Source organism: Balaenoptera musculus, chromosome 4 (genome assembly GCF_009873245.2).
Source record: "Balaenoptera musculus isolate JJ_BM4_2016_0621 chromosome 4, mBalMus1.pri.v3, whole genome shotgun sequence".
NCBI classification, from domain to species: domain Eukaryota; kingdom Metazoa; phylum Chordata; class Mammalia; order Artiodactyla; family Balaenopteridae; genus Balaenoptera; species Balaenoptera musculus.
In genome coordinates, this window is record NC_045788.1 from 67990997 (window position 1) to 68018508 (window position 27512).

General features: G+C 34.6%; 2 protein-coding genes across 2 annotated transcripts in view; one reads left to right on the plus strand and one right to left on the minus strand.

Moving 5' to 3' along the window:
- OSTN (osteocrin) overlaps window positions 1–11323 on the plus strand; it is a 39559-nt gene extending 28236 nt beyond the window's left edge. Inside the window, exons 4-5 of the mRNA XM_036849526.1 lie at window positions 4779–4875; window positions 8611–11323. Coding sequence (XP_036705421.1) covers window positions 4779–4863 — 85 coding nt within the window. The 3' untranslated portion in view covers window positions 4864–4875; window positions 8611–11323. The remainder of the gene's footprint in view (window positions 1–4778; window positions 4876–8610) is intronic.
- A 1324-nt stretch (window positions 11324–12647) lies between these two features.
- UTS2B (urotensin 2B) lies at window positions 12648–23821 on the minus strand. The gene is made up of 5 exons (XM_036849588.1): window positions 23722–23821; window positions 19538–19636; window positions 18308–18345; window positions 16956–17049; window positions 12648–12673 (listed from the first exon to the last, which is right to left on the minus strand). Exons 1-5 carry the CDS (start codon window positions 23819–23821, stop codon window positions 12648–12650), a joined length of 357 nt encoding a protein of 118 aa, XP_036705483.1.
- Window positions 23822–27512: the final 3691 nt, after the last annotated feature.

Genomic DNA, 27512 nt, shown 5'->3' on the forward strand with positions numbered 1-27512 from the left:
AATCATACAGACAAATGTATTCAGTTTTTTTTTTTATTTCTATGGTAATAAATTACCACAAACTTCTGGACTTAAGCCAACACAAATTATATTATCTTACAACTGTGTAGGTCAGAAGTCCAGGATATCCTCACCAAATACCATTCTAGACCAGCGGTCCCCAACATTTTTGGCACCAGGGACCAGTTTCATGGAAGACAATTTTCCCACAGTGGAGATGGTTCAGGCAGTAATGCGAGCGATGGGGAGCGATGGGGAGCGATGGGGAACAGCTGACGAAGCTTCGCTAGCTGGCCCGCCCCTCACCTCCTGCCGTGCGGCCCAGTTCCTAGCAGGTCCCGGACCGGACGGATACCGGTCCACGGCCTGGGGGTTGGGGACCCCTGTTCTCGACAACTTTGATATGATTGATGGATAGCTAGTGGGTGGCCCCTAAAATTCCTTCTGTATGCTGCTATGGGCTTTCTCTTTCACCTAGTCTACCAGCAGGATACAGAGGAAGTCAAGAGATTAGCAGGCTGTGCTCCTTCTTGGAGGCTCTAGGGGAGAATTCATTTCCTGCTCATTTTAAGATGTTGGCAGAATTCGGCTCCTTTTGGTTGTAGGATGTAGGTCCTCGTTTTCTTTTAAGGATGTCTAGAGGCCACAGCGTTGCTTGATTTGTGACTTTCTCCTCCATCTTCCAGACTAGCAATGGTGGGTTAGGTCCTTCTCCGATTGCAGCTCTCTGACCCACTTTTCTTCAGGCATCGTCCACTTTTAAGGACTCCTCTGACTACACTGAGCCCACCCAGATAATCTAGGATAATCTTCTCATCTCAAGGTTTTTATTAATCCCATCTGCAAAGTCCCTTTTGCTATGTAAGGTAAATGATTTACAGATTCTATGGATTATGACACGGACATCCTTTATGGTGGCAGAGGAGGAGTGACCATTATTTTGACCACGAGGAAAATAACTGCTTAAGTGAGGAGTCTGTAAATCTACTTATGTGAATAAAAATTATTTTAAAATATCATGAAGACATTTTTCTTTTTTTCCCAGCAGTCATTATTTATAATTACATCGGAAGACCTAAAGCACAACTGATATGCAAAGTTTCCTATGACTCTTGACCATTCACTCTATGCTAATTTTATAGCCCAATATGTTTCCCAATTGAATGTCAAGTTGAAAAATATGTAGTCAATTTATTATCATGAAATCCAGAAGTGCAAACAATAGGCACTGCTTAGGAGGGTGTGATTTTCAGAAACTTGAAGAATGGAGGCAGAGGTATGGAGAGGTGAAGGATAAGCACTAAGTATTTTTTTTCCCAGATTTTCCCATATTGGTCATACTGTTGTCTAAGAGATAGTCTTGTAAGATCATACATACAATGCTATCTACATTGACTAGCAAAACGAAGGGCCAACCCAAGAAGGAAGATAGATGTGAACCAGCAGAAAAGAAGGCCGAATTAGATAAAAAATAAAAGAATAATAATAACGTGTCTATTCCTACCAATATCATTTGAAGGTAAGCTCCTCATCAGGGTTACTTCCTATTTTTATCATCCTTGTATACACAGCACTAAGCACAGTACCTGGCATATTGAACGCATTAAATAAATATTAATTATCTTCAAATTAATTGTTTTAATTAGAATTAAACAATATTTATAACATTTTCTATGTGCAAGATACAGTAATAAAAGTCCCTCATGTTTCCATTGTTCTCTATACTTTTCAGAGCTTTTTAAATGAATTATTTACCTAATAATGATATGAGGAACATTGATAAGACCTGGTAGTTAAGGCAAAAACTTGGCATCAAGAAAAATGAGAGAACTTTGTCCTCTACTATTCGTATAATATTAAATCCTTGTCATGTAACTGGCTCGTTTGCGGGTTCGAAAAGTTGCTAGGCGTTTGCAGATGCCTGCTCCCTTGGTTTGGGTAAAAACTCAGGGCTTGTGGACAGTGAAAATATTTTTAGAAAAAAGTTACCTAGATAAATAGGCATCACTCCCATCTGCTGTAGCCCGTGTGACACTATTTAAGCAGGCAGTGACATGCTGAAGAGCAGGAAATAGGTTTTAACCTGGAGGTCCCGGTGCTTAGCGCAGCTTATCAGATAAAATACTAAGTGAATATAGGAGAAAATGAGAAACCTGCAGCGTTATGGTAGCAGAGGCATTTGAGCGCCTACTGTGACCCAGGCCCTGAGCCACACTCTAGAAGTTTTCATTTAATCCTCACCCAGCATTAGAGGTTGTGGGATCTTAGTTCCCGGACCAGGGATCGAACCCGGGCCCTCGGCAGTGAGAGCACAGAGTCCTAACCATGGACTGCCAGGGCATTCCTTCAAACGACGGTACAATCTTAAGCAAAGGTAATGCCGTTTCTCCAGTGCTTCAATCAGCCTGGGAGGCGTCTGCTCATCACTGATATCCAAAATTTCACAGGATGGCAAAGGTGGAAAACTCTGCAAAACCACTTCTGAAACCAGCGGTTCTGTACTGAGTTATTAAAAATAATAAAAAGTTACACAGGAGAGAAAGAGTTATTCAAACAAGTTTAATACTGTGATAAGAGCCCCAGTCCAGTTAACATTGTACCTTGTTGGGCTGTCATAATACTTCCTTAAAAACGTGTTATAAAGAAGGAAAAATGAAAAAAAGTTATAGTATATAATAAATGTCACTTACAAAAAAAAATCCTTGTCAATCTGACAGTACTTAATTATAGGTTTTTGAAAACAAAGACTATTTCTGACTTATTGATCCCAAGACAGACACAAAAGGAATCATACATAGTAGGTACATAGTAAATGATAATACGAAAAAAAAACATAGATTTTTTTTTGTAGTTTTTTTCATTTTTAGTGTTTAAATTATGTAGTATAATACTGACAATATAATGCAAGTAATTAGAAAGAACAAAAGAAGCTATTGGAAATGCTCTGAAACAAACTTTTTTTAACTCTTTAAGCTGTTGAATATTGATGAAGTTGTCTTGAGAGGTAATTAGTTTATCACTGAGATTTTCCAGTGATGAGCTCTCTCATTGCTGGTCAAAAACTGAAGCAGAAATTCTTACATTTGGGGCGAGAATTAACTTAAAGACTCTTTCCTATTCCAAAACTATTTGACTGCTGGTAATGTTCTATTTCTTGATCCGGGTAGTTATTGGGCTTATGATCTGTATATGCCTCATGTTGTTCACTTATAAAATACTTATCCTCTTTTCTGTGTGTATATTATGTCAATAAAAAGCCTAACAAATCTGTAAGTCAACTCCCTTCAGCTGTGAGATAAGTCACTTATTTACATAGCCTTCTTAGCTTCTCCAGCTAGCAGGGCTGTCACCATGCTCAGGGGCTGCCATTTAAACTCTTTTTTAATTGACTCTGAACTAATCAGCAACTTAATTTGATCCATAAAGATCATGATGCAGTTTTAAGATCTCAGGACTCCCTTGGTGGGACTCTGGCCCGCCCCACTGAGATGGCACCTGATGACCTTTCATGAAAGGAATATGGATTTTGCCATGCTCTCAGAGGAGCTAGCAGTTATTTTTCTGTTGCCACCAAAAAGAAAAAAAAAGAACAAACACCCAAAACTAATGGAACAAAAACCCCCAAACCTCTGTGGCTCAGGGTAAGTGCTCGGGGTAGATTTCTATCTTCATTAGGAAGACTGAAAACGTCTTTTAATTCCAAGGCCAGTGTATATTATGCATTCACAGCTCTGGGACCTTTTCTGTTAGGATTTTGACTTGATAGCACTAAGTGATGGCAATAACAAATCAAATTAAAATGTTTCTTTTTTTTTTTTTAATTAATTTATTTATTTATTTATTTTTGGCTGTGTTGGGTCTTCACTTCTGTGCGAGGGCTTTCTCTAGTTGTGGCAAGCGGGGGCCACTCTTCATCGCGGTGCGCGGGCCTCTCACTATCGCGGCCTCTCTTGTTGCGGAGCACAGGCTCCAGACGTGCAGGCTCAGTAATTGTGGCTCACGGGTGTAGCTGATCCGCGGCATGTGGGATCCTCCCAGACCAGGGCTCGAACCCGTGTCCCCTGCATTGGCAGGCGGATTCTCAACCACTGTGCCACCAGGGAAGCCCCCAAAATGTTTCTTTTTAAAGAGATAATTTATAGAACATACAAACTGTAAGGCCTCCTGTAGGATTTTTTTAAATTTATTTTAATAATGAAGTATTTTTTTCCCAAACAATATTTGAGTACATATAACAAACATAGACCATCACATACAAAGCTTCTCTAGGTAAAATCTGAGTGAAGACCTGAGAGGCACACTTACCCCACATTCAGTCTTGGCGTCAGCATCCTTTCCTCTCCCTCCTTTCCCAGGAGAACCATTCTAAGGGAGAGGTTGGGGAAAACCGCTGACCTAGTGCAATCTTCCTCAATTAACAGAGGAATACACCCAAATCTGAAGAAGGGAAAGGGACTTACCCAAACTAAACACTCAGCAGATTGTTATGTTGATAAGACCTGGCTTTTCATCTGGACTATTTGATTTTGGATAAGTTATTTAATTTCTCTAAGCCTCAGTATCCTCTGATGTAAAATGGAGGTAGTCAAACCTACTTCAACAGATGTTGAATAGATAAGAGATAGTGTCTGATGCATAGTGGGTGCTGATGAATGAGAACTATCACAGTTATTCCAACTCCAGAAGAAAGTCCCCAGATCTGCATGAAATAAAAGAGCAAAACTAATGATTGATAACTTGGACTTTAGCTTAAAAATGTTCTTTTTCGCTTGTTTCAGGAAAGTAGTAAATCATCCAAAAAGGCGATTTGGTATCCCCATGGATCGGATTGGTAGAAACCGGCTTTCAAATTCCAGAGGCTAATTGATTCCAATCGTGAGTACAATTTGAAGAAATATAATACCTGCAGGCTTTGATTAACATTTCACAATGGGCTAACTGATCCATCTTGGTTTGTAAATCCCCCTTTTGATTCCTTAGCTTATAAATTCGCTTTTTCAAACATTTCTGTACTTGATTAGTATATAGATGCTAAATAATTTAAATGACATTAAAAAAAACCATTCCTAGACCTACTTCACCCTAAAAGATTTAGTTATTCTCACAGACTTCTATGTAATTATTGAATATTAATATGCAAAGATTAAAATTCTAATAAACAATAAATCACTTTCATAAATATAGATAAATGTGTAGCAATCCCTCTACTATGAAGAAGACACATTCTAGTGACACACACAATTTTGTTGCTAATAACTACATTACCAGAATTATCATCATGAACACAGGAGAGAGAATGGTGTCGCAGAAAGGGTATTAGCCAAGGAATCAGAACATATAATCCAAATCCTGGTTCTGTCATTCATTATCTCATTTCCATCAAGATACCTTATTTCTCTACAGCTTGTACATTTAGATAGTAACATAAGGGTATTGTAGAGATTAAATTAGATTCTTGTACTAGTCCCAGAATGTATCGGACACACAATACGTGCAAGTGATAACAGCTTATATTACAGTTCTGAAAATTAACTCTGTGCTGAGTCCTATACTAGTGCTATACATGCATTGTTTAATTTACTCATCAGGTTCCATAAAGTAAGTACTGTTACTATCCCAACATCTTGAGAAACAGTACAGTGTAAGGGGTAAAAGTGCCAGGTAGAGAGCTCAGGCTTTTTGGGTCAAATCCCAGGTCATTTATCTGTTAGCTGTGGCAACTTGCTTAAAGTCTAAAAACCTCTTTCATAAAATGAGGATAATAATAATTTCTACCACATTGCATTGTCCTGAGGATAAATGAACTGATATACATTAAGCACTTAGAATTGTGCCTGACATGTGTTAAGCACTCAATAATTATTATTATTATACAAATAAGTGGAAAGCTTAGATATATTAATTAACCCACAATGCCACATAGCTAGTAATTGATACAAGTATAATTCAATTCCAGAAAGCTTAAATTGTTAGCTTATATTTTAAACAATATATTTAATCACACATATTATATGTTTTAAATACTGAATATTTGTTGCATATAAAATCTAGGCAATGTATTTTCTCCCAATAGGGCTTACAGAGGGTGCATTCTTCCTCGCAAATAGATAAGACAACCCAGAACTGCTTTGACAATTTCAGGCTACAGAGAGAAAACTCTGCTTTCTGCTTTTCTCAAGCTAATCCTCAGACCAATGATGCCCCAAAAGAATCACATTAGCCTTGATCCTCTTTTAATTTGTCATGTCATTTTTTTTCTCCTCATCAAATACTCTCAACCACAATGAAAAGTCAATATTTTACCTGGACTTTCTCATTCTCAGAATGACTTATTTAAAATAAATATTTTTCTCTGTGGAGTCGTTGATCAATGAAGTTAAGAAGTTACTGAATGTCCATAAATAATGGGAGGACTTACTGAATACAGCCAATATCACTGCCTTTTGAGCAGCACCATCTTCAAAACTCAGACTGGACTGTCTTTATATCTAGAGATACACCAAGTATGGTCACTCTTGGGGCTGTTAACAATCACCACATTATATCTGAGTAGGAACTAACTGCTATCAAAAATCAAGTAACTCCTTGAAATTAGGGCCACAATCCTGTAGTTTCTTGAAGTATTGAGAACGTTATGACACTGAGGTTAAAATAATTAAGTTCAGTTGGTTTCCACATGTATCCTATCACCTTTGCAACCCTTGATTATCACCCATTTTAGTATTTCTGAATTCATCCAAAACAGGTTATGATAAAAAGAATCATACAAGAAACTCATTTTTCCTATAAATTTTTATATGAAGTTGTAGACCATAAAAACTCCAGAGAGCTACTAAACTACGAAAAGGCAGTTGAATTAACATAATGTTTTCTGAATCACTGTTGAGTGAAATCCAAATTAGTATATTATGTCCTTCACTTAACAGACTTTACAGAGTATCATGACAATCACTGTCCTTATTATTATAACCTCAAGAGAGTAATATCACAAAAAAAGAATGTTTAGAAAAGAACTTAACATCACATATTTTCTCTTCCTTTTTTCAATCATTGTGTGTTCACCTGCTCAACCATCGTTTCTATTCCTTACTTCCTGCTACTATCACCAAGATTTCTCAGACATTTTTTGACTTCCTCATGTGAAGTTTCATGTTTTATATTTATGAATAGTAAAAGCCATCAAAATATATTTCTGATTTCCATTCAACTTTTCAAAATTACTTTTGCTATGTTATTTCTTATTGTCACAATATTCCCTTGAATTAAACAGGAGATGTAATATGTGAATCATTTAATAGATAACTTGAGTCATTAAATAGTGTTCACATAATCACACAGCTAAATCTTTTGAGATTCAAGAGCATAAAGTCTCATTTAACCTAAATCTTTTTTTTTTTTTAAACGAATGAGAACACGGGCTTTGAGAGGAAATTGATTTGCCCAAAATTTTACAGACTTTTGGACAAAGCAAGGTACAGGACCCAGTCTCTGGACTTCTAAGCCAACATTCTCTTCATAACCCATAAGACCTGTGTGCTAAATTGTTACTGTTAACTTCACTGATTAACCATTTCTTAAGGAAACAGTATCTCAGACTTTATGAAAATCTTTGTTTCACTTCTGTGGGAGTCGACGTACACTCATTTGGAGCAATTTTATTTGTGGGTTTTCACCTTCTGGATTTCAATATAAGCCTTCACACTAAAAATGAAACTGGTAGTAATCATGGAAGTTTTTCTTGGTTTGAAATCAAGTCTAGATACAGCTGCCGTGTGTTACTTAGTTTCCAGAACAAATGCTAATCTCTTCACTGATAGGCATTTTGGAAAGGAAGATAATCTGATTTTTACCCAATGTCATCCTCAGATCATTAATGTATTGGACCCAAGTTTTGAGTTTTTAATAGGCTTCAGTTCTAAGCAACTTGAATTAAGAGTGGTAAAGTTTCATAACTTCTCTAGATGCAATTAGCAAGTTCTAGGTCTCTGCCGTTGAAATCAGGATGCCCACTTGATGAAATGTGATAGAAATATGACCATTAATTGTGCTACCCCGGCTGCCAAATGCCTTAAGACTTTTAATAATGTGAGGCAAATGTTGCTGTATTATACTGACAATTTTTATTTTAGAACAATATTGACACACTATCATTCAGATAAATTAACGTAACTCTCAAATAACAGAAATATTGTGTTTAAATACCAGTATATAGTTGGACCCTTTAAAAAGAGCAAAATGTACAATAATTATCACATGTTAATATAACAATAGAAGTAGTAATCAGATTTTCTTTATCTTTCACTTGTCATGGCAACATCCTTTGAACCAAGACTGAAAACTCAAAATAAATAGAGGTACCGGAAGAATGGAAGTGTGGTTTCAGCATAAGCGCCTAGCTGTTACATTAAATATATCCTTTTTTAATAAATTTTGTTCTGAAATTATCATTTTGCATTACTGTCTCTGCAATAAAAATATGGTGCATAAGTAAAAGCTATAATGAAACCTCATGTAATTAGAGTTTTAGCTCTTCTCCACTGAAGTTGATGAACTTCCCCTTATCTACAGAGTTCACATTAGCTTTAACATTTTCAACTTTCATTTTTGCAGACACAACTTCCTTGGGTGAAATGTCACAGAAATATGGAAGATGCTTCGGTGAAGTTCTTCACACTCCTTAATGATTAAACTTCTAAGGAACCTTCTATAATCCTTTCCAGAGCTTTAACTTCAGTTCATCCCATCACAGTATTGTTGTAACTTCAGTTAAATTGTGCAGATAATTTCTATGTATGGATATATTTTAAATATATATTTTAGTTATTCATGAACGGTTAGTTGGCCCCAAACCTTACTTTTCTAAGAAACACAATACAGTGAAATGCTTTCTATGTGCATTTACCATTTACATATATTATTGAAGAATAATAACTGAAGACTGATTTCTTTCAGTAAAATTTATGTACAATCCATTTGTTCATCATTGGGGAACAAGGAAAGACAATGCTGTATAGTTTCTCTTGAAGTTTTACTTCTCTCGTGTCCTTTGTCTGTGAGGCTCTTGAGTAATGATTATGAAACTAGGCTTCTCTTATATTCAAATGTCAATCCAGTTCAACCAAATAAAACACAGTCCCAGTTCCAGAAACAAGAGAAAAATGTCTCTGAGCAGAAAAAAACAGCAGTAATTAAGCCCATAAACTTTATTCTCTCAATGAACTGAGAAACACTGCAGGTCAGAGCACATTGACTTAGAACTAGGAAATGAAGGATATTACTCATTTGCCAAGTTTGGCTATCTCATGTCCCCTAACAACTTTCCATTTCTCTAAATTACAACTTATAGTTAATTAAGAGTAGCGGCGGCTGATTATGAGAACAACTACACACAGAAGTAACAGATGAAAGTATGGGGAAGTCAAAGAATCACCAAGTAGGAAACCACCAAAGCACTTGGGGCCAGTTAAGTTCACCTAATTTTAGCACAGTATATTTTAGCACATTACAATAAACAGTCTTTTTGTTGTTAATCACTCATCTAAGAATCCATTTAATTTGTTTCATACACTGTGTTTAATAAAGCATTGAAGAATATATGAGAATGATTTCTTTAAAAAGATTCAAATTATTTTTAATTGGCCTATGAAAGCATAAGTTTTGGTATTCTGGAAAGCTCAGCTCTCAGCAAAACTGTGTTGTTCTTGTAATTTAGACGCATAAGCCCATTGTGCATTGGATATGCTTTCAAAACATAAATATAACTTATTCCTTGGACCAGAGATTTAGCATAAGTCAGCAGAAATTTAAAAACCCTCTGAAAACACTTCTTTAAACCCTAGTAATCACTGTCAAACAGACCTGATATGTGGGAAGAAAAAAGTTCGGTCAGCAGAGCAAAGGTTTATTTTAGCCTAAAAAGGAAGACTGTGGTGAGAAGGTATAGTCATATCAGAAGAAGAGGAGAGAAATGGGTTGTTGTTGATCTTAACTAAAAATGAATTAACGTACGATCCAAATAACAAAATAAACTCAGACATAGAGATGAACATATGCACTTAGAATACAAAGTGGTATTTTGTATATAACTTCTCCTTGAGGGGGGAAATTTTCTAACTGCTGAAAAACTTTAAGTTTAGGAAAAAACTGAAAATGAATGATTCTTTTAATTGTAATAGAGGAGCCTTAGCAAAGAGAACTGAATTTTGAGAAATCTCACCGATTCTTCAATTTCTGTTCATAAACTTACATCAGAAAGTTAGTGGTACATGGACAGATATCCTGCAGGACTCACTATTTGAAAGAATTATTTAAGTTATAATTGCTCTTGCCCACCTTTCCCAACTTTCTGATGAATTATAGAAATATGTCTAATTCCTTAGAAGCTCTTTCTTTCCTTTTTCTCCCCTTTGGGTATTTGTCAGCTGCTAATCCAACTGGGTGCTGTTGCTTCACGCTTTGACAAAAGGTATTCAAACCTACTTTAACCTAAAAATTTCTCATGATGAAGATTTAAAGTTGGATTAAACAAATTGATTTCCTATCTTCTTTAATTTTTAAATTCAAAATTATGCTTATGGCCTCCATTTTAACTAAAGTAAGAAGTCACAGTGTACCGATTTATACTCTATTCTAATGTGTAATGCATTTGTCTCATAGCATATACACAGGACTTACATGAAGAAAAAAAGAAAAGTGTTTTCTCCACTTATAACTATTTTATTTCATATTTTAATTTTTACCACTACTTTATACAGAGTAGAAAATAAGTCAGCGGTATTCTAGTTTAAAATAAGGCATCCTTGTAACATAGCAGGAAATTTAAGACACAATTTCTGTTAAGAACATGACGAGTCATCTCATCTATTTGTATAATGCATTGTATATTACTAAATCCAGCTATATTTCATTGAAAGTCACCAGCTTAAAGGGACTTTTCATTTAGTTTCAAAGAAATAGATTACTTTTTATTTTTCTTTGTTCCTGTGAAAAGCTTCATAGAGCAAACTGTGAATATGGATTTCTGAGTTCTGGCATTAATTATATAACCAGTTTTTCATGGGGGATATTAATTCCTGGCTACACACACACACAAAAATATCTAGTAAATTCTACCTTTAATCTACCTTTAATTTTTTTTTAAATCTATCTTTAGGGAATTAAACTTCTTAAAGCAAATTATAAAAAGAAACAAATTATAAAAAGATGACTTTCTCTAAAAGGAAGAAGTATCAAAACCTTTTTTGAATGACATTACCCCTAAAGTTTACAAATGCGTAAATATTGTTCAACTGCTCCAAAGTTAATAAACGTGAGATGATGAAAACAGGAGTTTTGTTTTTCTTTATGATAATATCATGTTTGTGTTCACAGCAGGTGTAAATACATGGGAACATTCAGGCATTATTGAGCAACTAATATTTATGTACTTTTTTTTTTTTTAATGTACATTTAAGTGGCTCCTAACAAGTGTATTTAAAGCACTGCAGGCATGTTACTCAACTTGGTCAGTTTCATGTATTTTTAAATTTTTTTTTAGTTTAAGCAATATTGTTCATTCTAGCTCATGAGATAGTCTTATCTTTAAGCACCACACAATTAACATCATGTAGATAAGCTGCATTTCCCCTGTTCTGTGACGTAAGGGAATGCCGGTAGGCTCATCTGGCCAGCTAGTCATTGATATTCTTTAATTATAAACTTACTTCGACTATGTTTCTGTGCCACAACAGGTGGCAAACAAAAATGAAATTGGATTCCCAGCCTTGAATTGATTAAATAAGTATGCTCAGACGAGATGTAAGCAAGAGCAGTTTGATGTGAAGACGTGGGGGAAAAAAATGAAGGACAATCCAATGAGTTTTTGTTTTGTTTTACCTGACAATTTTTGTACACTGAGTCTAGTCTCTCACAGGCGTGCTGAGAGCCTCAAATAATTTCTGATATTGTGGAGGGGGCAGAGATGAGAATTAAGGGACCCAAAAGCAAATTGTTCTGTGTGAAAATTTTCTTAATATTTGTCTCTGAAACATCTAATACTTCTTTCTCCTAGAGTTCGATAAACAATAGATTTCTGCTTCCTAGTAATGTATTCATTTGATTGTAGTAGTCTCAGTGACAATTGTCCTAATGAACAGAAAAGAGATAGTAGCCAGCATAATCACAAAAAAAGAGAGAGGGCAATGATGCACATTTTCCATAAATTGAGACAATATAATGTAATTTTCCAAGACATTTTCTAAAATATTTTAAATAAATTTAATAAAATATAATTTCTCATATAAACTGAGACAATATAATTTACTTTAATTTTCCAAGACACTGTCTAAAATATTTTAATTGATAGCTCAACAGCCTAGTCATCTCTGGACAAAACTATATTTAGACAATGAATTTATGAAAAGCATACAATAGATACAGCACTCCCAACTTCAGGTCTACAAAGCCATTCTGATAGTCCCATGCCATTCAAAAGTGCAACTGATTTGTCATCATTATTCACAACATAAGTTTTAAGCATGTAATATGCTGGATAAATTCTGCCACCGTTTCTTTATGCTTGAGATAGCTACAATCTTTAAGCAGTAAGGTGTGTAGATTTATAACTTTGTCTAATGTTCTTATCTTTTTTGGCATCCAGAGGAAAAACTTTAGACACAGTATTTCCAAAAGCAAGCTAAAAAAGAAACAAAACAAAGTCTTTATTAGGAAGATTTTTGATTAAATGGTACATACATTTGAATAAAATAGTTTATGTATGCCTGAGTATGAGAGAAAGTTTTCTAAAACGAATGTTCAAATGGTAGTTATTAGCCTCATGTGGATCTTTAAATTAATTAAAATTAAATAAAATGTGAAAATTCAGCTTCTCTATCACACTAGCCAACTTTCAAGTGCTCAGTAATGCCTAGTGGCCTGTAACTACCGTAATGGGCGGTGCAAGCTAGAGAATGGTCACATCATCAAAAAAAGTTCTATTGGACAGCACTGTTCTACATTATAATGCATATAATGCAGTTCAGAGAATACAGTAAGACGCACCCTTCTATTTAAGAGTTGGGGTAAGTTAGGTCCCAAAGAGGAAGTCACATAAGTAAAATCAGTGATAAATATGCTTCTATTTACTGGAGAAAAAAGAAGGAAGAAAATTTAAAGTTTACTTTGCAGACCACCAAATGATATTTAAATAATTTGATCATCACATTGAGTCTTCACATTCTGATCATAAAGTGATGTTTCAGAAAAATCAAACCAATTTGAACAGCATTTTAATCTTCAAATGAATGAATGAGTCATTTTAAATCTTCTGTGGGTTGTTCCCAATCAATTGTCCAACTTACGTTAGCTTCATCTAATTAATTACAAATTGCTCTAATTTCCTTCAATCTAAATGGTTTATAAAATGAAGACCTTGGGGAGATGGGTCTTCAATTCACTATTGATTAATAGGATGCACAATAAAAATGAGTTGAAAAACTCAGTAAAGTTAAGACACTCTTTGCCATAAATGATAAAAGTCTATCTTCCTGCCTAGGTTTCTCTCCCTACCTCCACTCATTCTGTAAACTGTGACCCTAGTGCTCATCAGCACAAACACATAGAGTGTTATGATAGCACTCAGAGTCTACTTTTCATTCCTAAAAGAGCCAGCGTTTTCTTTAAACAAAACCACATTCAAATCCTATGCAAGCAGAAGTTTATTTTCAGACAGTAAACTGAAGAACTTGGCCCTCTAATCCAATCTTCTTTTTATAGTATTTTGGAAAGTCCCTTTCTGTCCCTTTGGATATCTTTGAATATCTCAGTCTGGAAGGAAAAAGAATCTACACATATCCCAGATTTACACCACAAGAGCAGCTCAATTAAGTATGCGTTGGAACATAGTTTGGAAATTTTCTGGACCAGTTGAAGGGAACTTTCATGAATGGTATCCCCAGTAGAGCCAACTCCTCAATGTTTATTTATCATTTATCATTTATGTGAAGGAAAACCCTGGCCAGCATTTGGGTGTCTCTTGATGTCTATCTGGTTCACTCTTGTAATCCCCGTTTTTAGCATGATGCTAGGTGTTGGACAGTTATATTTTTAATGAATGGAAGAATTTAGCAGCTGTCGGTCAACTATATATTAAATAATTAAACAAATTACAATAATTCACAGTAAGTGTAAGATACTCTTGCTTTAAGCTGAATCTGAGTCCATTTTACCATCATACATTGCTATTTATGGTGGACTGTTTCTAGTTATGCCAATAAACACCACACTTCAGATATGATGTGGGTTGTTTTTGTCACCTAACCTGGGCATATAATTCATATGTTTATCACCACAAATATTTACTTTGTTTCTACTACATACACATATGTTTTAATATCTCCTTGCTTAAAAACAAACAAACACAAAGCTTCCTTGACCCCCTCAAGCTACCCTAATATCCCAATTTTTACTACCCTTTAGACAAAATTCCTCAAAAGAGTTGTCTGTTGTTAGTCATTCCTGTTGTTTTGTCATATTCTCTTTAACCATAAGTCCACCAGATAATTCTTGTCAAAACCATTAAAACCCTTCCCATTGCTGTTCAGATGGAAAATCTCAGTTCTCATTTTACTGGACCTATCATAGCTTTAGAACAGCTGAACAATGTCTTCCTGGAAACAGTTTTTTTATCTGACTTCCGAGGCATTCTTTTCTTTGTCGCCTTTTTCCTCGGTAGCTGTTCCTCCTCAGCCTCCTTTGCTAATTCTCTCTCATCTGCCCAGTCTGTAACCTTGGTGTGGCCTGGGACTTGGCCTTGGATATCTTCTGTTTTTTATCTGTCTAGAGTGATTCCCTAGACAGTCTCATCACAATACCAAGCAATATTGATATGCAGATAACTGTCAAATTTAGATCTCCAATCTGGGCTACTTCCCTAAACTCAAATTTATATACTCAGTGGTTTACTTAAATCCTTACTGGGAAGATTTTGTTATACATGTCATAACAAGCTCAAAATATCTATGGTAGAGGTAGGATTCTCCAACTGTTCCTTGCATTTCTCAACATTCCCCAGGGGCTTCCCCAACCCCGCTAAGTTAGCTTGAGATCATGTGCCTAATTTTGGCAGGTAAGGGTGCATTTATCTCCATGTTTTTCCTATCCTGCTACAAGGACACACGGTGCAGGGACAAAGTGAAGGAAAATAACCAAGGTAACTAAGGCTTCATGTAAACACAAAATAAATCTTAAACCAAGTTACACCACTGAGATTGTAAGGTTATTTTGTTGATGTGCTTTGCCTAATTTATCCCAAAATACACTTTGAAAACTTGAAGGAGGGTGGTACTCTAAGAAGAACTTAAGTTATGGCACAGTCTCAGCAGTTGATTAATGGCAGACAAGGAAATTGATATCATAGGCTGGAAACAGGAAGAGCCATTTTACAAAGTAACATAGTATGTGGTAAAACTGACATCTGCAACAGTTCAGGTTCAGATTGTGTTCCTCTTGAATTTCTAGAAGAAAAACTAGGAAAACAGAATATTGGCAGTATTTTTAGGTTGCTGTTGGTTACACTTAGCCAGGTATTGCAAGAAATAGTGAGCTTAAGAAGAAAATGGTGTCTTTGCAAATAAATAAAAAGAAATAGAGATAGTTCAGAAATACAATATCTTGAAATATTGCAAGAGCTGTTTCTGGATCCCAAAACTATAAAATGGGATTTAAAGTGACTCTGAGTGATGCCAGGTAAATATCAATTGGAATAAGGAGCTCAGGGCACAAATCAGATTATATGTATAGCCTTCAAAGTATGTTCCAGATGTCTTCAAGGCAACTCAGTTGTGGATGAGAATGCAAAAGAGTTAAAATTGTTTAAAAAAGATTGTGTGTAGCAAATAGCTGAGAAGCTTTCTAAATTGTTACAAGAACACCATTGGCAAAGAAACCATAAACCCTAGAATAAAAATAGTCTTTGACACTTTAAGACCAAATAAACCTTGGGCCTCCAACTTTGTGAGAGTAGGAGGAGACCTGAGAAAACTTTGCAATCCTCAAGAAGGGAATATTCCCCCAAGGAGCGCATATGATGTGTCCAGGGATGAAAATGAAAAAGCCAAAAAAGCAAAAACCTCAGAAAGGGTGAAGCCAGGGGAAATAACACAGTGGACAAAGCACTCCACCTACACACTAGCAGGTCCTAATCAAGAACCATTCTCCATCTCCAGGGTAAGAAACTTTTATAATATTTGCCCAGTGGGATTTCAGAATTGCTGGAGGCCAGCATTCTTGATGTTGTGTGTCTCTTGTTCTTTTCCTTTGTGAATAAGATTATTGATTGTGATTATCCAGTCCCTGTTCCTCTGTCAATTATTGAATTTTGTTCTTTTAGCTGATAGGTCTGTGAATGAAGAGGAGCCACATTGAATTTGACAAAGATTAGTATCTCCTGGAGGGCTTATTCTTTGTTCTGGGTGCAGCAGTGAAAGGAGTTTGGAGTTGTCTCTAATGGGAGACGGTTGAGTATAGCCTATGTGGTTAAGAAAAGATCAAAGGATTGACTGTGGTTGAGGCAGTACTCCCCAAGTACTATACGTGCTTTCTAACATTTATTAGCCTGTCTTGCCAATATTTTGGTGGCAGCCCAAGTGATTAATTCTAGGCAATGGACTTCAGTAGAAGTGATGCATGTCACCAAACTGAGTTCTGAACTGAGGCAGTTGAGAGATAGGATGCATCCTCTATCCTTTCCTGTGTCTTGGTAATCTTGGTGGTAGTCAAGCTACAGCAATAATCTAGATGATATAGCCACAAAATAGAAGAGGGTTGTACTATGTGCATTGAACTTTATGATTGGATTTTATTATATTAGGTCTCTGAGATTTAGATTATAATTGGTAACACATCACAGCCTAGGCTATACTGACTATGGAAAGGTCCAGCAAATCTCTATTTCAACTCTTTTCTACCATCAAACTTACCTCGCTTATTAGGATGGGAAGAAGATAGACCACCTATAGCATAAGACATCTCAGCATCCTTTGCCTCCATGAGCTGCTCTTTCAGTTTTTCCAGCTGTTAAAAATCAAATATGAAAAGTATTAATCTTTAATAACAGCAATTTTTTTTTCTATTGAAGAAGAAGAAAGATAGACAAGGAAAAGGAGAAGGAAAGATGGAAGAAAGGAAGGAGGAAAAAGGAACATAAAAGGAAATAAAAGTAATAAATGAAAATAAACAAAAAGAATTAAATAGAAAAATAAAAGGAAACTTGCATTTAGAAACTGGCTGGGAAAGGTCCATGACTTAACAGGTGATCAGGAACAAACAGGTTTACGGTGAAGGAAGTCAAGTCTGAGTGTTCATTAATGGGGAGCCTGTAAACACATCCCGTGTAGCTGGTCTTGATATTAAGTCACCTATAATGACCAGTCCTTTTCAAGGAGTTCCAAAGAGTTATGTGAATGTTTGGATTTCCTGAAATATTTGTCCCTTCTAGCAGTAAGTGAGAAGTATTTTGAGGCCCTAGGGTTTCCACCCAGAGTGTAAGCCATGTTAATTTTTTGCAAGCTCACTGATTGCCTAAACCCTAAAGACCTAACTATCAAAATAGAAGTCAGTCTGAGCTACTGCATGCGTCCGTGTCCTAGATACTAAGAATTGATGGGGCATAATTCTTTCGCACAAACAGCCATACAGTTTGTATAATAGTGGATTTGCATGCAGTTGTGTTTGAGAGAGTTAAGAAATCATCTAATCCAATGATTTTCCAATTTTCTTCATAGCAAGGAGTCAGGGGATAAGGTTGCTAAGGGGCTTTCTGTACCGAGGCCAAATGCAGGTCAAGAAAGCAGCACTTCGGGCCCCTCCCTCGCCAAACTAGCTGTTTCAAACCGAGAAGCTCCACTTTTATATATTTCATTTACTGAGACCACATACAATTTTGTTTGGAAAAAAAATTTTCCACTTTAAAAAATAATAATAACTTTTGAAAACCACCAATCTAGTTATAGCCTCCTATTTTACAGATAGGGAGATTTAGGTCCAGAGAATTTTAATTCTTCCATGGTTTCATAGGTAATTGGAGAGCTGGGTCTAGAATCCAGATTTCTAGACATTTTATCCCATGATCACTTCAGTTATGGCTTTGTTCTGTTTTCTTTATTTTTTAGTAGAATTTGATTATTTTTTCCTAGCGAATTACCTCACTCTTCCTCTAGCAGGAATAAAGGTTTTATAATAGAGTATTAATAATTTTAACAACTATTATGTCAAAAGAAAGTGTCTTTTGGTTATTATTAAAATTGAAATTTTAAGTACTTCACATTCTCACCTGGTTAAGTTCTTCCAATTTGTTAGCCAGCTCTATATCTGCAAGACACATTTATCATATGAAAAATGTACATTGCAAGTAATATTTAATTCATTTCAGGTCATACATTCAAGGAAGACAAAGGTCTTTTTTGTATGATTTGAGATCACCTACCTGTCCCTAATATAAAGGCCCAAGCATTTTTTCAATGCCTGTAATATTGAAATATAATCAGTAATGTAATGAGCAAATACCTAATTTCTATCAATAAGCACAGAGTTTTTTAAAATAAACCATAGTTCTAACAAGGACTATTATTTAGAAATGAGCTATTTTACTGACATGGGGAAATTCTCATGAAATGATATTAAGTAAAAAAAGCAGGACACAAATCTTATCTATATAATTCAATCAAGAAGGAAATTTCCAGAAATGTTAATATCAACTCCCTCTGGGCTTTACAATTTGAGTATAGCTTTTTTTTTTTTTATAATTGTGTTCATTTTCTTCAATGAAAATATCTTATTAATTTTAAAATCCTGTATCTTTAAAGTATTTATTAAGGTATTGTTTTAACTGGTACACTGTCCCATGAATAGACAATTTTTTTTATAAGAACAGATGTTTTCTGAGAGGGTACCACATTATCATATTGCCACACTGTCTCTCAGGTTAGACTAGCTAAGTTTCTGACAGTATTTGTCATTTCTTGGAGACCAGTCTGATGCATAATTGTAAATCAGATTCTCCTGTTCTTCAAAGAAAAAAAACTCTCAGTTGTTATAGCCTAAATTTCCCAATGGTTTCTACTCCAACCATTTCCCAAATTGAAAGAATTTGATTGCAAAAAAAGTGCTAACTTAACTGCCACAAAACCACAGTTAACTTGTGAAATTTCTAGTGGAAACCTGTTTTGAAACATTTAGTGATAATCTTGAAGCATTTAGTAAAAAATAATATTAACTGTACCAGTGCGAGTTGCTTAGGTGAGAGGAAAATACGACTAAAGATAACTATTGAGTAACTAGATAGTTACTGATCTCATTAGGACTCTCAAACTGAACAAAATAAGATTTTAATATTTTTTAATAACACCATTGCTTTTAGCATGAATACAAAATAAGAAAGACATTTAAGTCTTCAATGCAGCATTAAAATTAGTAATTATTATTTTATTTAATATAAATTAACATGTAGAAAGAACAGGTCAGAAGATGGAATAAATAAAGTTTGACTTTATTCTTAACTCACCAATGTTGGAAGGTCTTTGGAAATCAAAATTTTTATTCAGTAGAGCCAGCAATAGTTCTTCGCGATCTGTATCTTCTTTATCTGGAAACAATTCATTTCCTGTAATAATTACCTCAATGTAGTGAAACCTCCATTTTCAATCTGTGTCACTGAACATGTTTCTGATTAAATAGGTTTTACAGGTAACTATAATCACTATCAATCACTATATGCACTATCAATGTGTATACTCACCAATAAAATGTGTATAGAGAGAGATGTGTAATCCAAAAAGATGGGCTGTTTTAAAAATCGTTGAATGTATGTGAACACTCAAAGAGAGATTGTGAGAGAGAGAAGGAGGCAGAGATAGAGAATGTACCTGGAAGGTTACAGACTAAATTTTACCTGTAATTATTTCTTGGTTAGTAGAATTGCAGGTAAATTTTACTTTCTGTTTTTTCTTCTGCGTTTTTTAAAAATTTTCTACTATTGTGTTTAACATAAGAAATATGAATTAAAAGTTGTTTTTAAAAGAAAAAATAACATTTGATTTTGAGATTTTATTTGATACACATTAAAATATGAGCCTTTTTGTGTTCTGGGAATTGCCTTTGAATCATCCAAGGCAACCCTGTGGAAGAGGTAAGACAGTGCCTACTTCTTCCATATTGATATCTTTCCATCTTTGTCCATTTACCTCCCAGCCTGCTCATTGGTCAGATGCCCAGCTATCTCAGCACTCTAAAAACAGAAAAATCACCCAAATTTTCATAAATACTTTAATTCTGGAGTAGAAGTCAGGACAATAGACTTTATTCAAGCTATAAAAAATGAAGAGTCAACAAGATTTTAATGCAAACAAAATAATAATTAGTGTGTTATAAACAAAATGAACTTCGTGAGGTGGCCTAAAAAATCAAACCTTTATGATACAATTTCTATAGGATCATTCTTCCCTCTATCTCCTCATAATAACTGATACTGTGTGGACAAAAGGTAGATTAGTGAGTTTAAAATTTAGGAGTGGGAATATTGTGGTTTCAGTTAGAGAAATGGCTCATAATTTAGCTAAATTCTTCCTTTAAATTGTTTCTCTTTCCCTGTGTCTACAAAATGTCAATTAATGAACTCAAGAAACTAAGTGGCTAATTAAAGGAATGAAAGCTTTGCTGAGAAAGAAAATAAATGACTTGGGGTAGGTGGCAGCATCAAAATTTTCTACATTGACCAAAAACACTTATTGTTGCTCAATTTCCTCAATTTCAAAGTTCCTCAATTTCCATTACTTCACAGACATAGAAATTATTTGTGAAATTCTGGGTTTTTTTTTTTCTTTGAGTAGTTAAAATAATAGACTATCAATGGAATTTTCGCTTAACATCAATTAAACAAGGACCCTCAGAGATAATTTAGTTTAAGAGAAATACATGACTATGCAATAGTGTAGTAATTTTTTATTATAGCTGTTCATTAAAATGTTAAATTACAATCTTTAAAATGCTTTAATTGAAAAAAATAAGGATCATTGTGTAGCCAGGTGATAATGATTATTTGTCTCAGAAAGAGAACTGTGATAAAAGAAACAGATTCATTGCCTTCAATTTAGGGAATTTATAAGACTAGGAGAAAGGTAACGTAGGAGAAAAGTGATGATCTGAAGCTTTTGTTTGCTTAATTTACAGCCCACTTCTCTGCATATTTAAGTGGAACATTTTTTAAAAAGACAATTAATATATTTACCATTCTTTACCAGTTTGGTTTCTAGTAATTACACCTGCATGACTGTCCTCAAAAATTCTTGTCACTAACTTTTAAGAAAACCACCTTTTGTAAGAATCTCTGAGGAAAAAGTTTTTTCAAGAAATTAAATTCTTTTTATTTCTAAAGTTAAGTAAGATATTGCCTAAGAAAAATAGCAAATAAGTCTTATTTCTTGTTTTTATTTTTAGTATTAAAACATATACAGCTTTAAAAGAAAAAAAATGCATGTACTTTTCATCTTTCTTTGAACTAAAAGTTAGTATTGATAAAGGAGATGTTTGAACAAAAAAATACCCAAGTGCAGATACCACTTTAGCACAAATGATGGCAAAGTTACTCAGACATGAGAGAGTGATTACTTTTGCAAATACACAGGAAAAAACTGATTGATTACTACTTGAGATACTGAAGCTTAAAAAACTTAGTTGTCTCCTTGCTTGTCATTTGAATGTGAAGATTTTTAAGGGATATAGACAAGAAACTTTACCAGAAAGAAACCTGGAAACCCCTCAAATGATAATATACTAAAAAAATTAAATTGACATAGCCTTTCTGGTCACGATATTCACTCCTCCACCTTTTGTGGTAGGCAGTTTGCCCAGTTTCAGGCTTATCCACTGAGGCAGGCTTTCGTATGGCCCCAAGCAAATGAAAGCTGGCAGATTGTGCCATTGGTCTTGCATGGCGTCTAACACAGAGAGAAAGATCGCGACCCCTTGGTGTTCTGTCAGCAGACAAATGCTTATCTGAAAACAATGTGTTAAAAGACTAAAGTAAGTCAAACATTTAGTTACTTTGAAAAATGTGTACATGGAGAGAAGCTCACTCTAATCATCGACAATTTAGATTAGAAAATAATCTTCCCAATAACTAATCTTCTCCATTTATATATAATGAAACTGAGATCAAAGGGAGTCCCAGAAAGAAACCTTTCCTGTATGTTGCCAATGAAATATACATATGAATATGTGCTATTCTGGGATCAGAGTTGTTATCTAATTATAACCTAGCAAAATGTTTGAGTTGGATTTTTCTGTATTTCATATACACATGATATCAGAAGTTACAGTTACCACTAACATCCTAATTTTGCAAAGGCCTTTATGAATGGCGAGATGTTTCCCTCCTCACACATATACACTGTGTTAAGAACACTGAAAATCCCACTATTTCACAGGAAAAACAATGAAGTCCTACCAAGTACCATGATTTTGACTGGCCAAAGACAAAATGTGAGTGCCATGGATAAAATCCAGAATCTTTCATTCCCAGGCTTGTATTTAGGTCTCAGGCCTGTATTTGTTTTTCAAAGGGAAAAATCTCTATAAATAAATAACAAGGGTTTCTGCAATTTTATTTCCACTGTCAAAAGAACTACTCTAATTTCATTGACTTTTAAAACCACATTTGAGGCAAAATGGTCTAGTAAAGTTGAATTAGATCTGAAAGGGGAAACTTAATCCCTTTTCTCAACCCAGTGTCGTGTAAACAAAATTTATTACATTCTGTCTTGGTTCCCCCAAGTAAGACAAAAGTAAAAGGCTATCTCCCTCTTCCTGACAAGGAGATCAGTTAGATGATAGATCACCTCAGAGTTTCAAACTGGAAGAGATATTAAAGAGGAATATTTTTAAGTTACTATTTTTAAAATGTAAAGAAATATATAAAAGTTTCAATGAGGTTAAGTTGTTTGCCTAATAAATCAGCATTTAATCTACCTCCACTGATTCCCAGATTAAAAGCTATTTCCACTACAGAACGCACTGAAAATTTTAAAGAAAGATCAAGTTACCATATTACAAGAGCAGAAACTTATTTTCTCTAACTTTATCATGGCATATGTTTGTAGACTTCATAAATTAAATTATTTCATTTAACATAAGTACCCTAAGTACGTTAGAAATCTGATAAATACAGTCAATGCGTAATGTGGCTGTTACCATCGTCCTCCTGAAAGTACTATGTAAATTTCCCCATGCATTACTCTCCCCAAATCTCTTCACACACAAGTTTCTATCTTGATGTGTTCTACTAGGAACCACTCTCCTTTCATAAGTAACTTATTAATAATCTCATTGGATGAAAATCTCATTTTTCTTTCCTCAAGATGTATTTTTGAAATATGCATAGCACTGTATCACTATTTACACATTCCCATCTTTGGTCATGGAATAGAAATAAGAAAGAGATGCCCCTGGATTAGAAAAAAAAGAATGTAGCTGAAATTAATTTAGTACAGTGTCAGTTGAAATTAATTTACTTGAGAAGAACAGCAGATTACATGTAATTTAAAACAGCAACTACTGAAGGGCTGTTTGATGATTAAATCATACTGATGTTTAAAACATTATTGCCATAGTGGTAGAAAAATCAAAGTAATGCAAACAGGAAGATAAGGATTATTTACCCACCTGTAGGATTTTAGATTCATATGTACATACCTTGGATAAAATATGGCAGCCCATGCACCGATTCTAAAAAGATCATTACAGATAAAGTTAGGAGTCCAAAACAAAGAGTGGTTGAGAGGATCTTATTCATGTTAAAAATCTTCTGTGCTAGCAGAAAAACTGACTATCCAGGTCAAGACGAATATTTCAATGGCTCTGGAATGCTGCAGAGATCACGTTTAAAAGGTGGCAAATGTGCTTCAACTACAAATGCTCTGGACAAAGAGAAAAAAACCTTATAAAATGTGATGCACCCTGTCAACATGATTCACTTACTTGGAGAAGTGACAGGTTTGCTACTCAGTCAATGACAAGAAGAACCCAATCAATATATCTCATACTTGCCCATTTCACTAAAAGCATGCATTCCTATGCATGCACACGCGCTCAAACACATGCACAGCATAAAGCAAAGACTGGGACTAGAGACCTGTGGGTTAGCTTTACATAAAAATGAAATGGGAACAATGCCCTTCATTTGGGTAATTTAGAGCCAGATGTGGTCTTCCAGATGGTAATGTTATTTGCAAGCACCACTTCATTTTTAACCAACCAAATAGATTTGAGCTGGGAAGAGCTCAAATTTGAAATGAATCATAATGGGAACATTAACATCTCACTCTGTTGGAGAAGGATGGTTTCATTTTGCTGCAAGCAGCACTTTTAAAAATTAAGGCTGAATCTAATTCAAAGTTGGCAAATGTCCCGTCAATTACTCTCTCTAATACTTGCTTTAATTGTGTTGGTTTTCTTTTTAAGTCAGTCTTTCAGTATATCTATAGTTCCAATTTTATGGCTCTGAAGATGCAATAATGACCAATGGCCTGGGCATTTACTCCTCCCAAGAGACTTAAGGTGTATTTGCTCTAAAACTGACTGGGTTCCACGTGCGTGAACGGCAGCACATGATGATGTTAAGGAGGTGCAGTAACCAAACTTTTCACCCACTGCTTTAATAAATTTTCTGAATAAAGTCTAAACTACTTAGTTTGATAGGCAGGACTGATTTTTCTTCACAGACTCATTTTCCACTACATGTCTTTGTGCACAGCTATATTAGACTTCTAATTCCTGAACATATCCTGCACTTTCTACACTCCAGAGCTTTGCTGATATATTTCTGTATGCCTGGACTCTTCATCCCACCACCATTTTACCTTCTCAGTCCTCAAGCCTCTGATCAAATGCCACCAGGTCTGTTTAGTCTTCTGGATCTCTCTCTCTTTTTTCCCCTTATGGCCATAACATTTTTTAAAATTTTTATTGAAATACAGTTGATTTACAATGTTGTGTTAGTTTCAGGTGTACAGCAAAGTGAGTCAGTTATACATATATATTATTTTTTAGATTCTTTTCCATTATAGGTTATTACAAGAGTATAGTTCCCCCTGCTACATATTTTTTTTAACCTCCTTTGGACTGCTGCAACACTTTGTTGATAAATCTATCACAACTCAAATATCCATTCTTTTTATTACAGTTATGCATTTGCGTGTCTGCTTCCACTATTAAATTGTCAATACTTTGAGAGCAGTTATTGTTATAGTCATTTCTATTCCTATTTGCAAGTATCAGAGTGACTTAAAGGAAAAATAAGTGAAAACATAGTTGCTGTGTGAATAAATAATAACTGAAACGTGTGGTAATTTAAAGGCAAAATGGGATAATGCTCTTCAACGTTATAGCTAGTTATAAAGCTAAATAAGTGAAAAGAACAGTTGAGACCCTTTAAATGTCTGTTTTTTCTTGAGCCTAAAAAGTTAAGAATAAACATTGTCTTTGAAACCTGATTTTAAAAGTTTATCATGTTTCTGTCATTCAAGTATACCTTGATGTTATTTATCATAGTTTATTCAGTAAGTTATTTAGATTAGCTTTTTGAACTATTTTCTAAAAACTATATCAATATGGAAAATGGTATATCAGTATCACTTGATGAACAAAGAATATACAAATGTGATGAAAAATAGTTACAAGTTAAATAGTAAAGAAAAAAGAAGAATCATATATAAAATATATAGATAATAAATCTGATAAATTTTATATAAAATATACTGATAAATTTAATAATCCAAAATGAAGAAAGACCTGAGAATAAATTATTCAATGAAATGAGAAAGTTAAACATGAGCGAGCCAATATTAAAGACACGTTTAGCTCATGGTTCCTTAACTAAAAAAGAAAAAAATTTTAAATGTAAATAAGATTGTTCTGATTTTCTTTAATTTTGTTATATAGAACAAGGAACCCCATTTCTTATGGGGTTTGCCTTCTTAAAAGAGGCAAAATAATTGGCTTGCCTTCTCTGATAGGGTTGGGTACTGATGACTTGTTTCTAAACAAACTTACATGTATGACTTTTGTTCCACAAACGTTTGTTTCAGGAAATCTGATACAATGGTCTGAATATTTTCTTCTGTTATATCTTAGTTGATTTGGCAAGGTGATGAAAAATAAGTTCCTTTTTCATGATCATCCAATCACTTTGGAAAAAAGCTTACAAAGCCCTTTCATTAAATCGTTCATCCCTCTCTCCCTAATAATCAAATTATTCTACTAAATTCTTCTCATGAGTGTATAGCCAAATTAATTGTTCAAAGAAAAACAAATTTTCACTATTGATTGTATTGAACAGGTAAATGAAGTCAGCATATTTGTTCCTGGAGCCTTTAGCATGCACAGTAACATAGCAAGGTTATTGCTGCCATTCATTGAGCAATCATCCCATGTTAGGCCCTGTCCTAAGCACTTCACACACAGTATCTTATTTAATTCCCACCACAGTCCTTCAATAATTATGTAATTGTCATATTTCACTTTTTCCAGCAAAGGGAGAAAGTTGTGGAGCCAAAAGTGAAACCTAGACCTACCCAACTGCAAAGCCACACTCTTAACCCAAGTTGTCTCTTGCCCACAAGTGGGGAAAAACAGAGATGAAAAGTGATTGTGCCAGTAACAGAGACCCCAATTTTAAGAAACTTATGACACTTTCACTTTGCATTTTCAAGAGCAATTTTTTCATCACTTAAACTGTATTTCAATTATAGCATATACATAACATTTCTATTTTGTCAGCAAAGACATTGTCAAGTTATAATTTACAGAAAGCTTTAAGATTTACGTACACTTTATCTATTTCTCATAATGAGCGACAGGAAGAGTCAGGGTCCATATGGTGACTCAAACACATTTGAAAAATTACTTTCTGACTCTATTAAACTCTTGGGCTCTCTTTCCAGTAAGTAGAAAAATTGAACAATTTCATTTTGACCTCTCTGACCCTGTTAATTCTTGGTAAAATTCCCGACATATAGTTAAATGAGTGAATGAAAACAGCAGGCAGAAGGAAGAAGGCAAAAGCAGAGGTTCTGGCATTCTGACAAGTGAGTACATGGATTTTTTTTAAGAGTTCATAATGGGCTTTATTTGTCAAAATTAAATAGAAATGTCTATTCAAATACCTTGACAATTTTTTTAAATTAAGTTATTTGTCTTTTTATTCTTAAATTGTAAGATTTCTTCATATTTTGGATACTAGTTCCTTATCAGATATATACTTTGCAAACATATTTTGTATTCTGTCGATTGTCTTTCCACTATGTTGATAGTGTCCTTTGAAGCACAAAAGTTTTTATTTGGATAAAGTCCAACTTATCTATATTTTCTTTTATCGTTTTGTGTTTTGAGTATGGTATCTAAGAAACCATTGCCTGATCAAAAGTCATGGAGACTTATGACTATGGGTTCTTTTAGAGTTTTATAGTTCTAGCTCTAAAATGTGG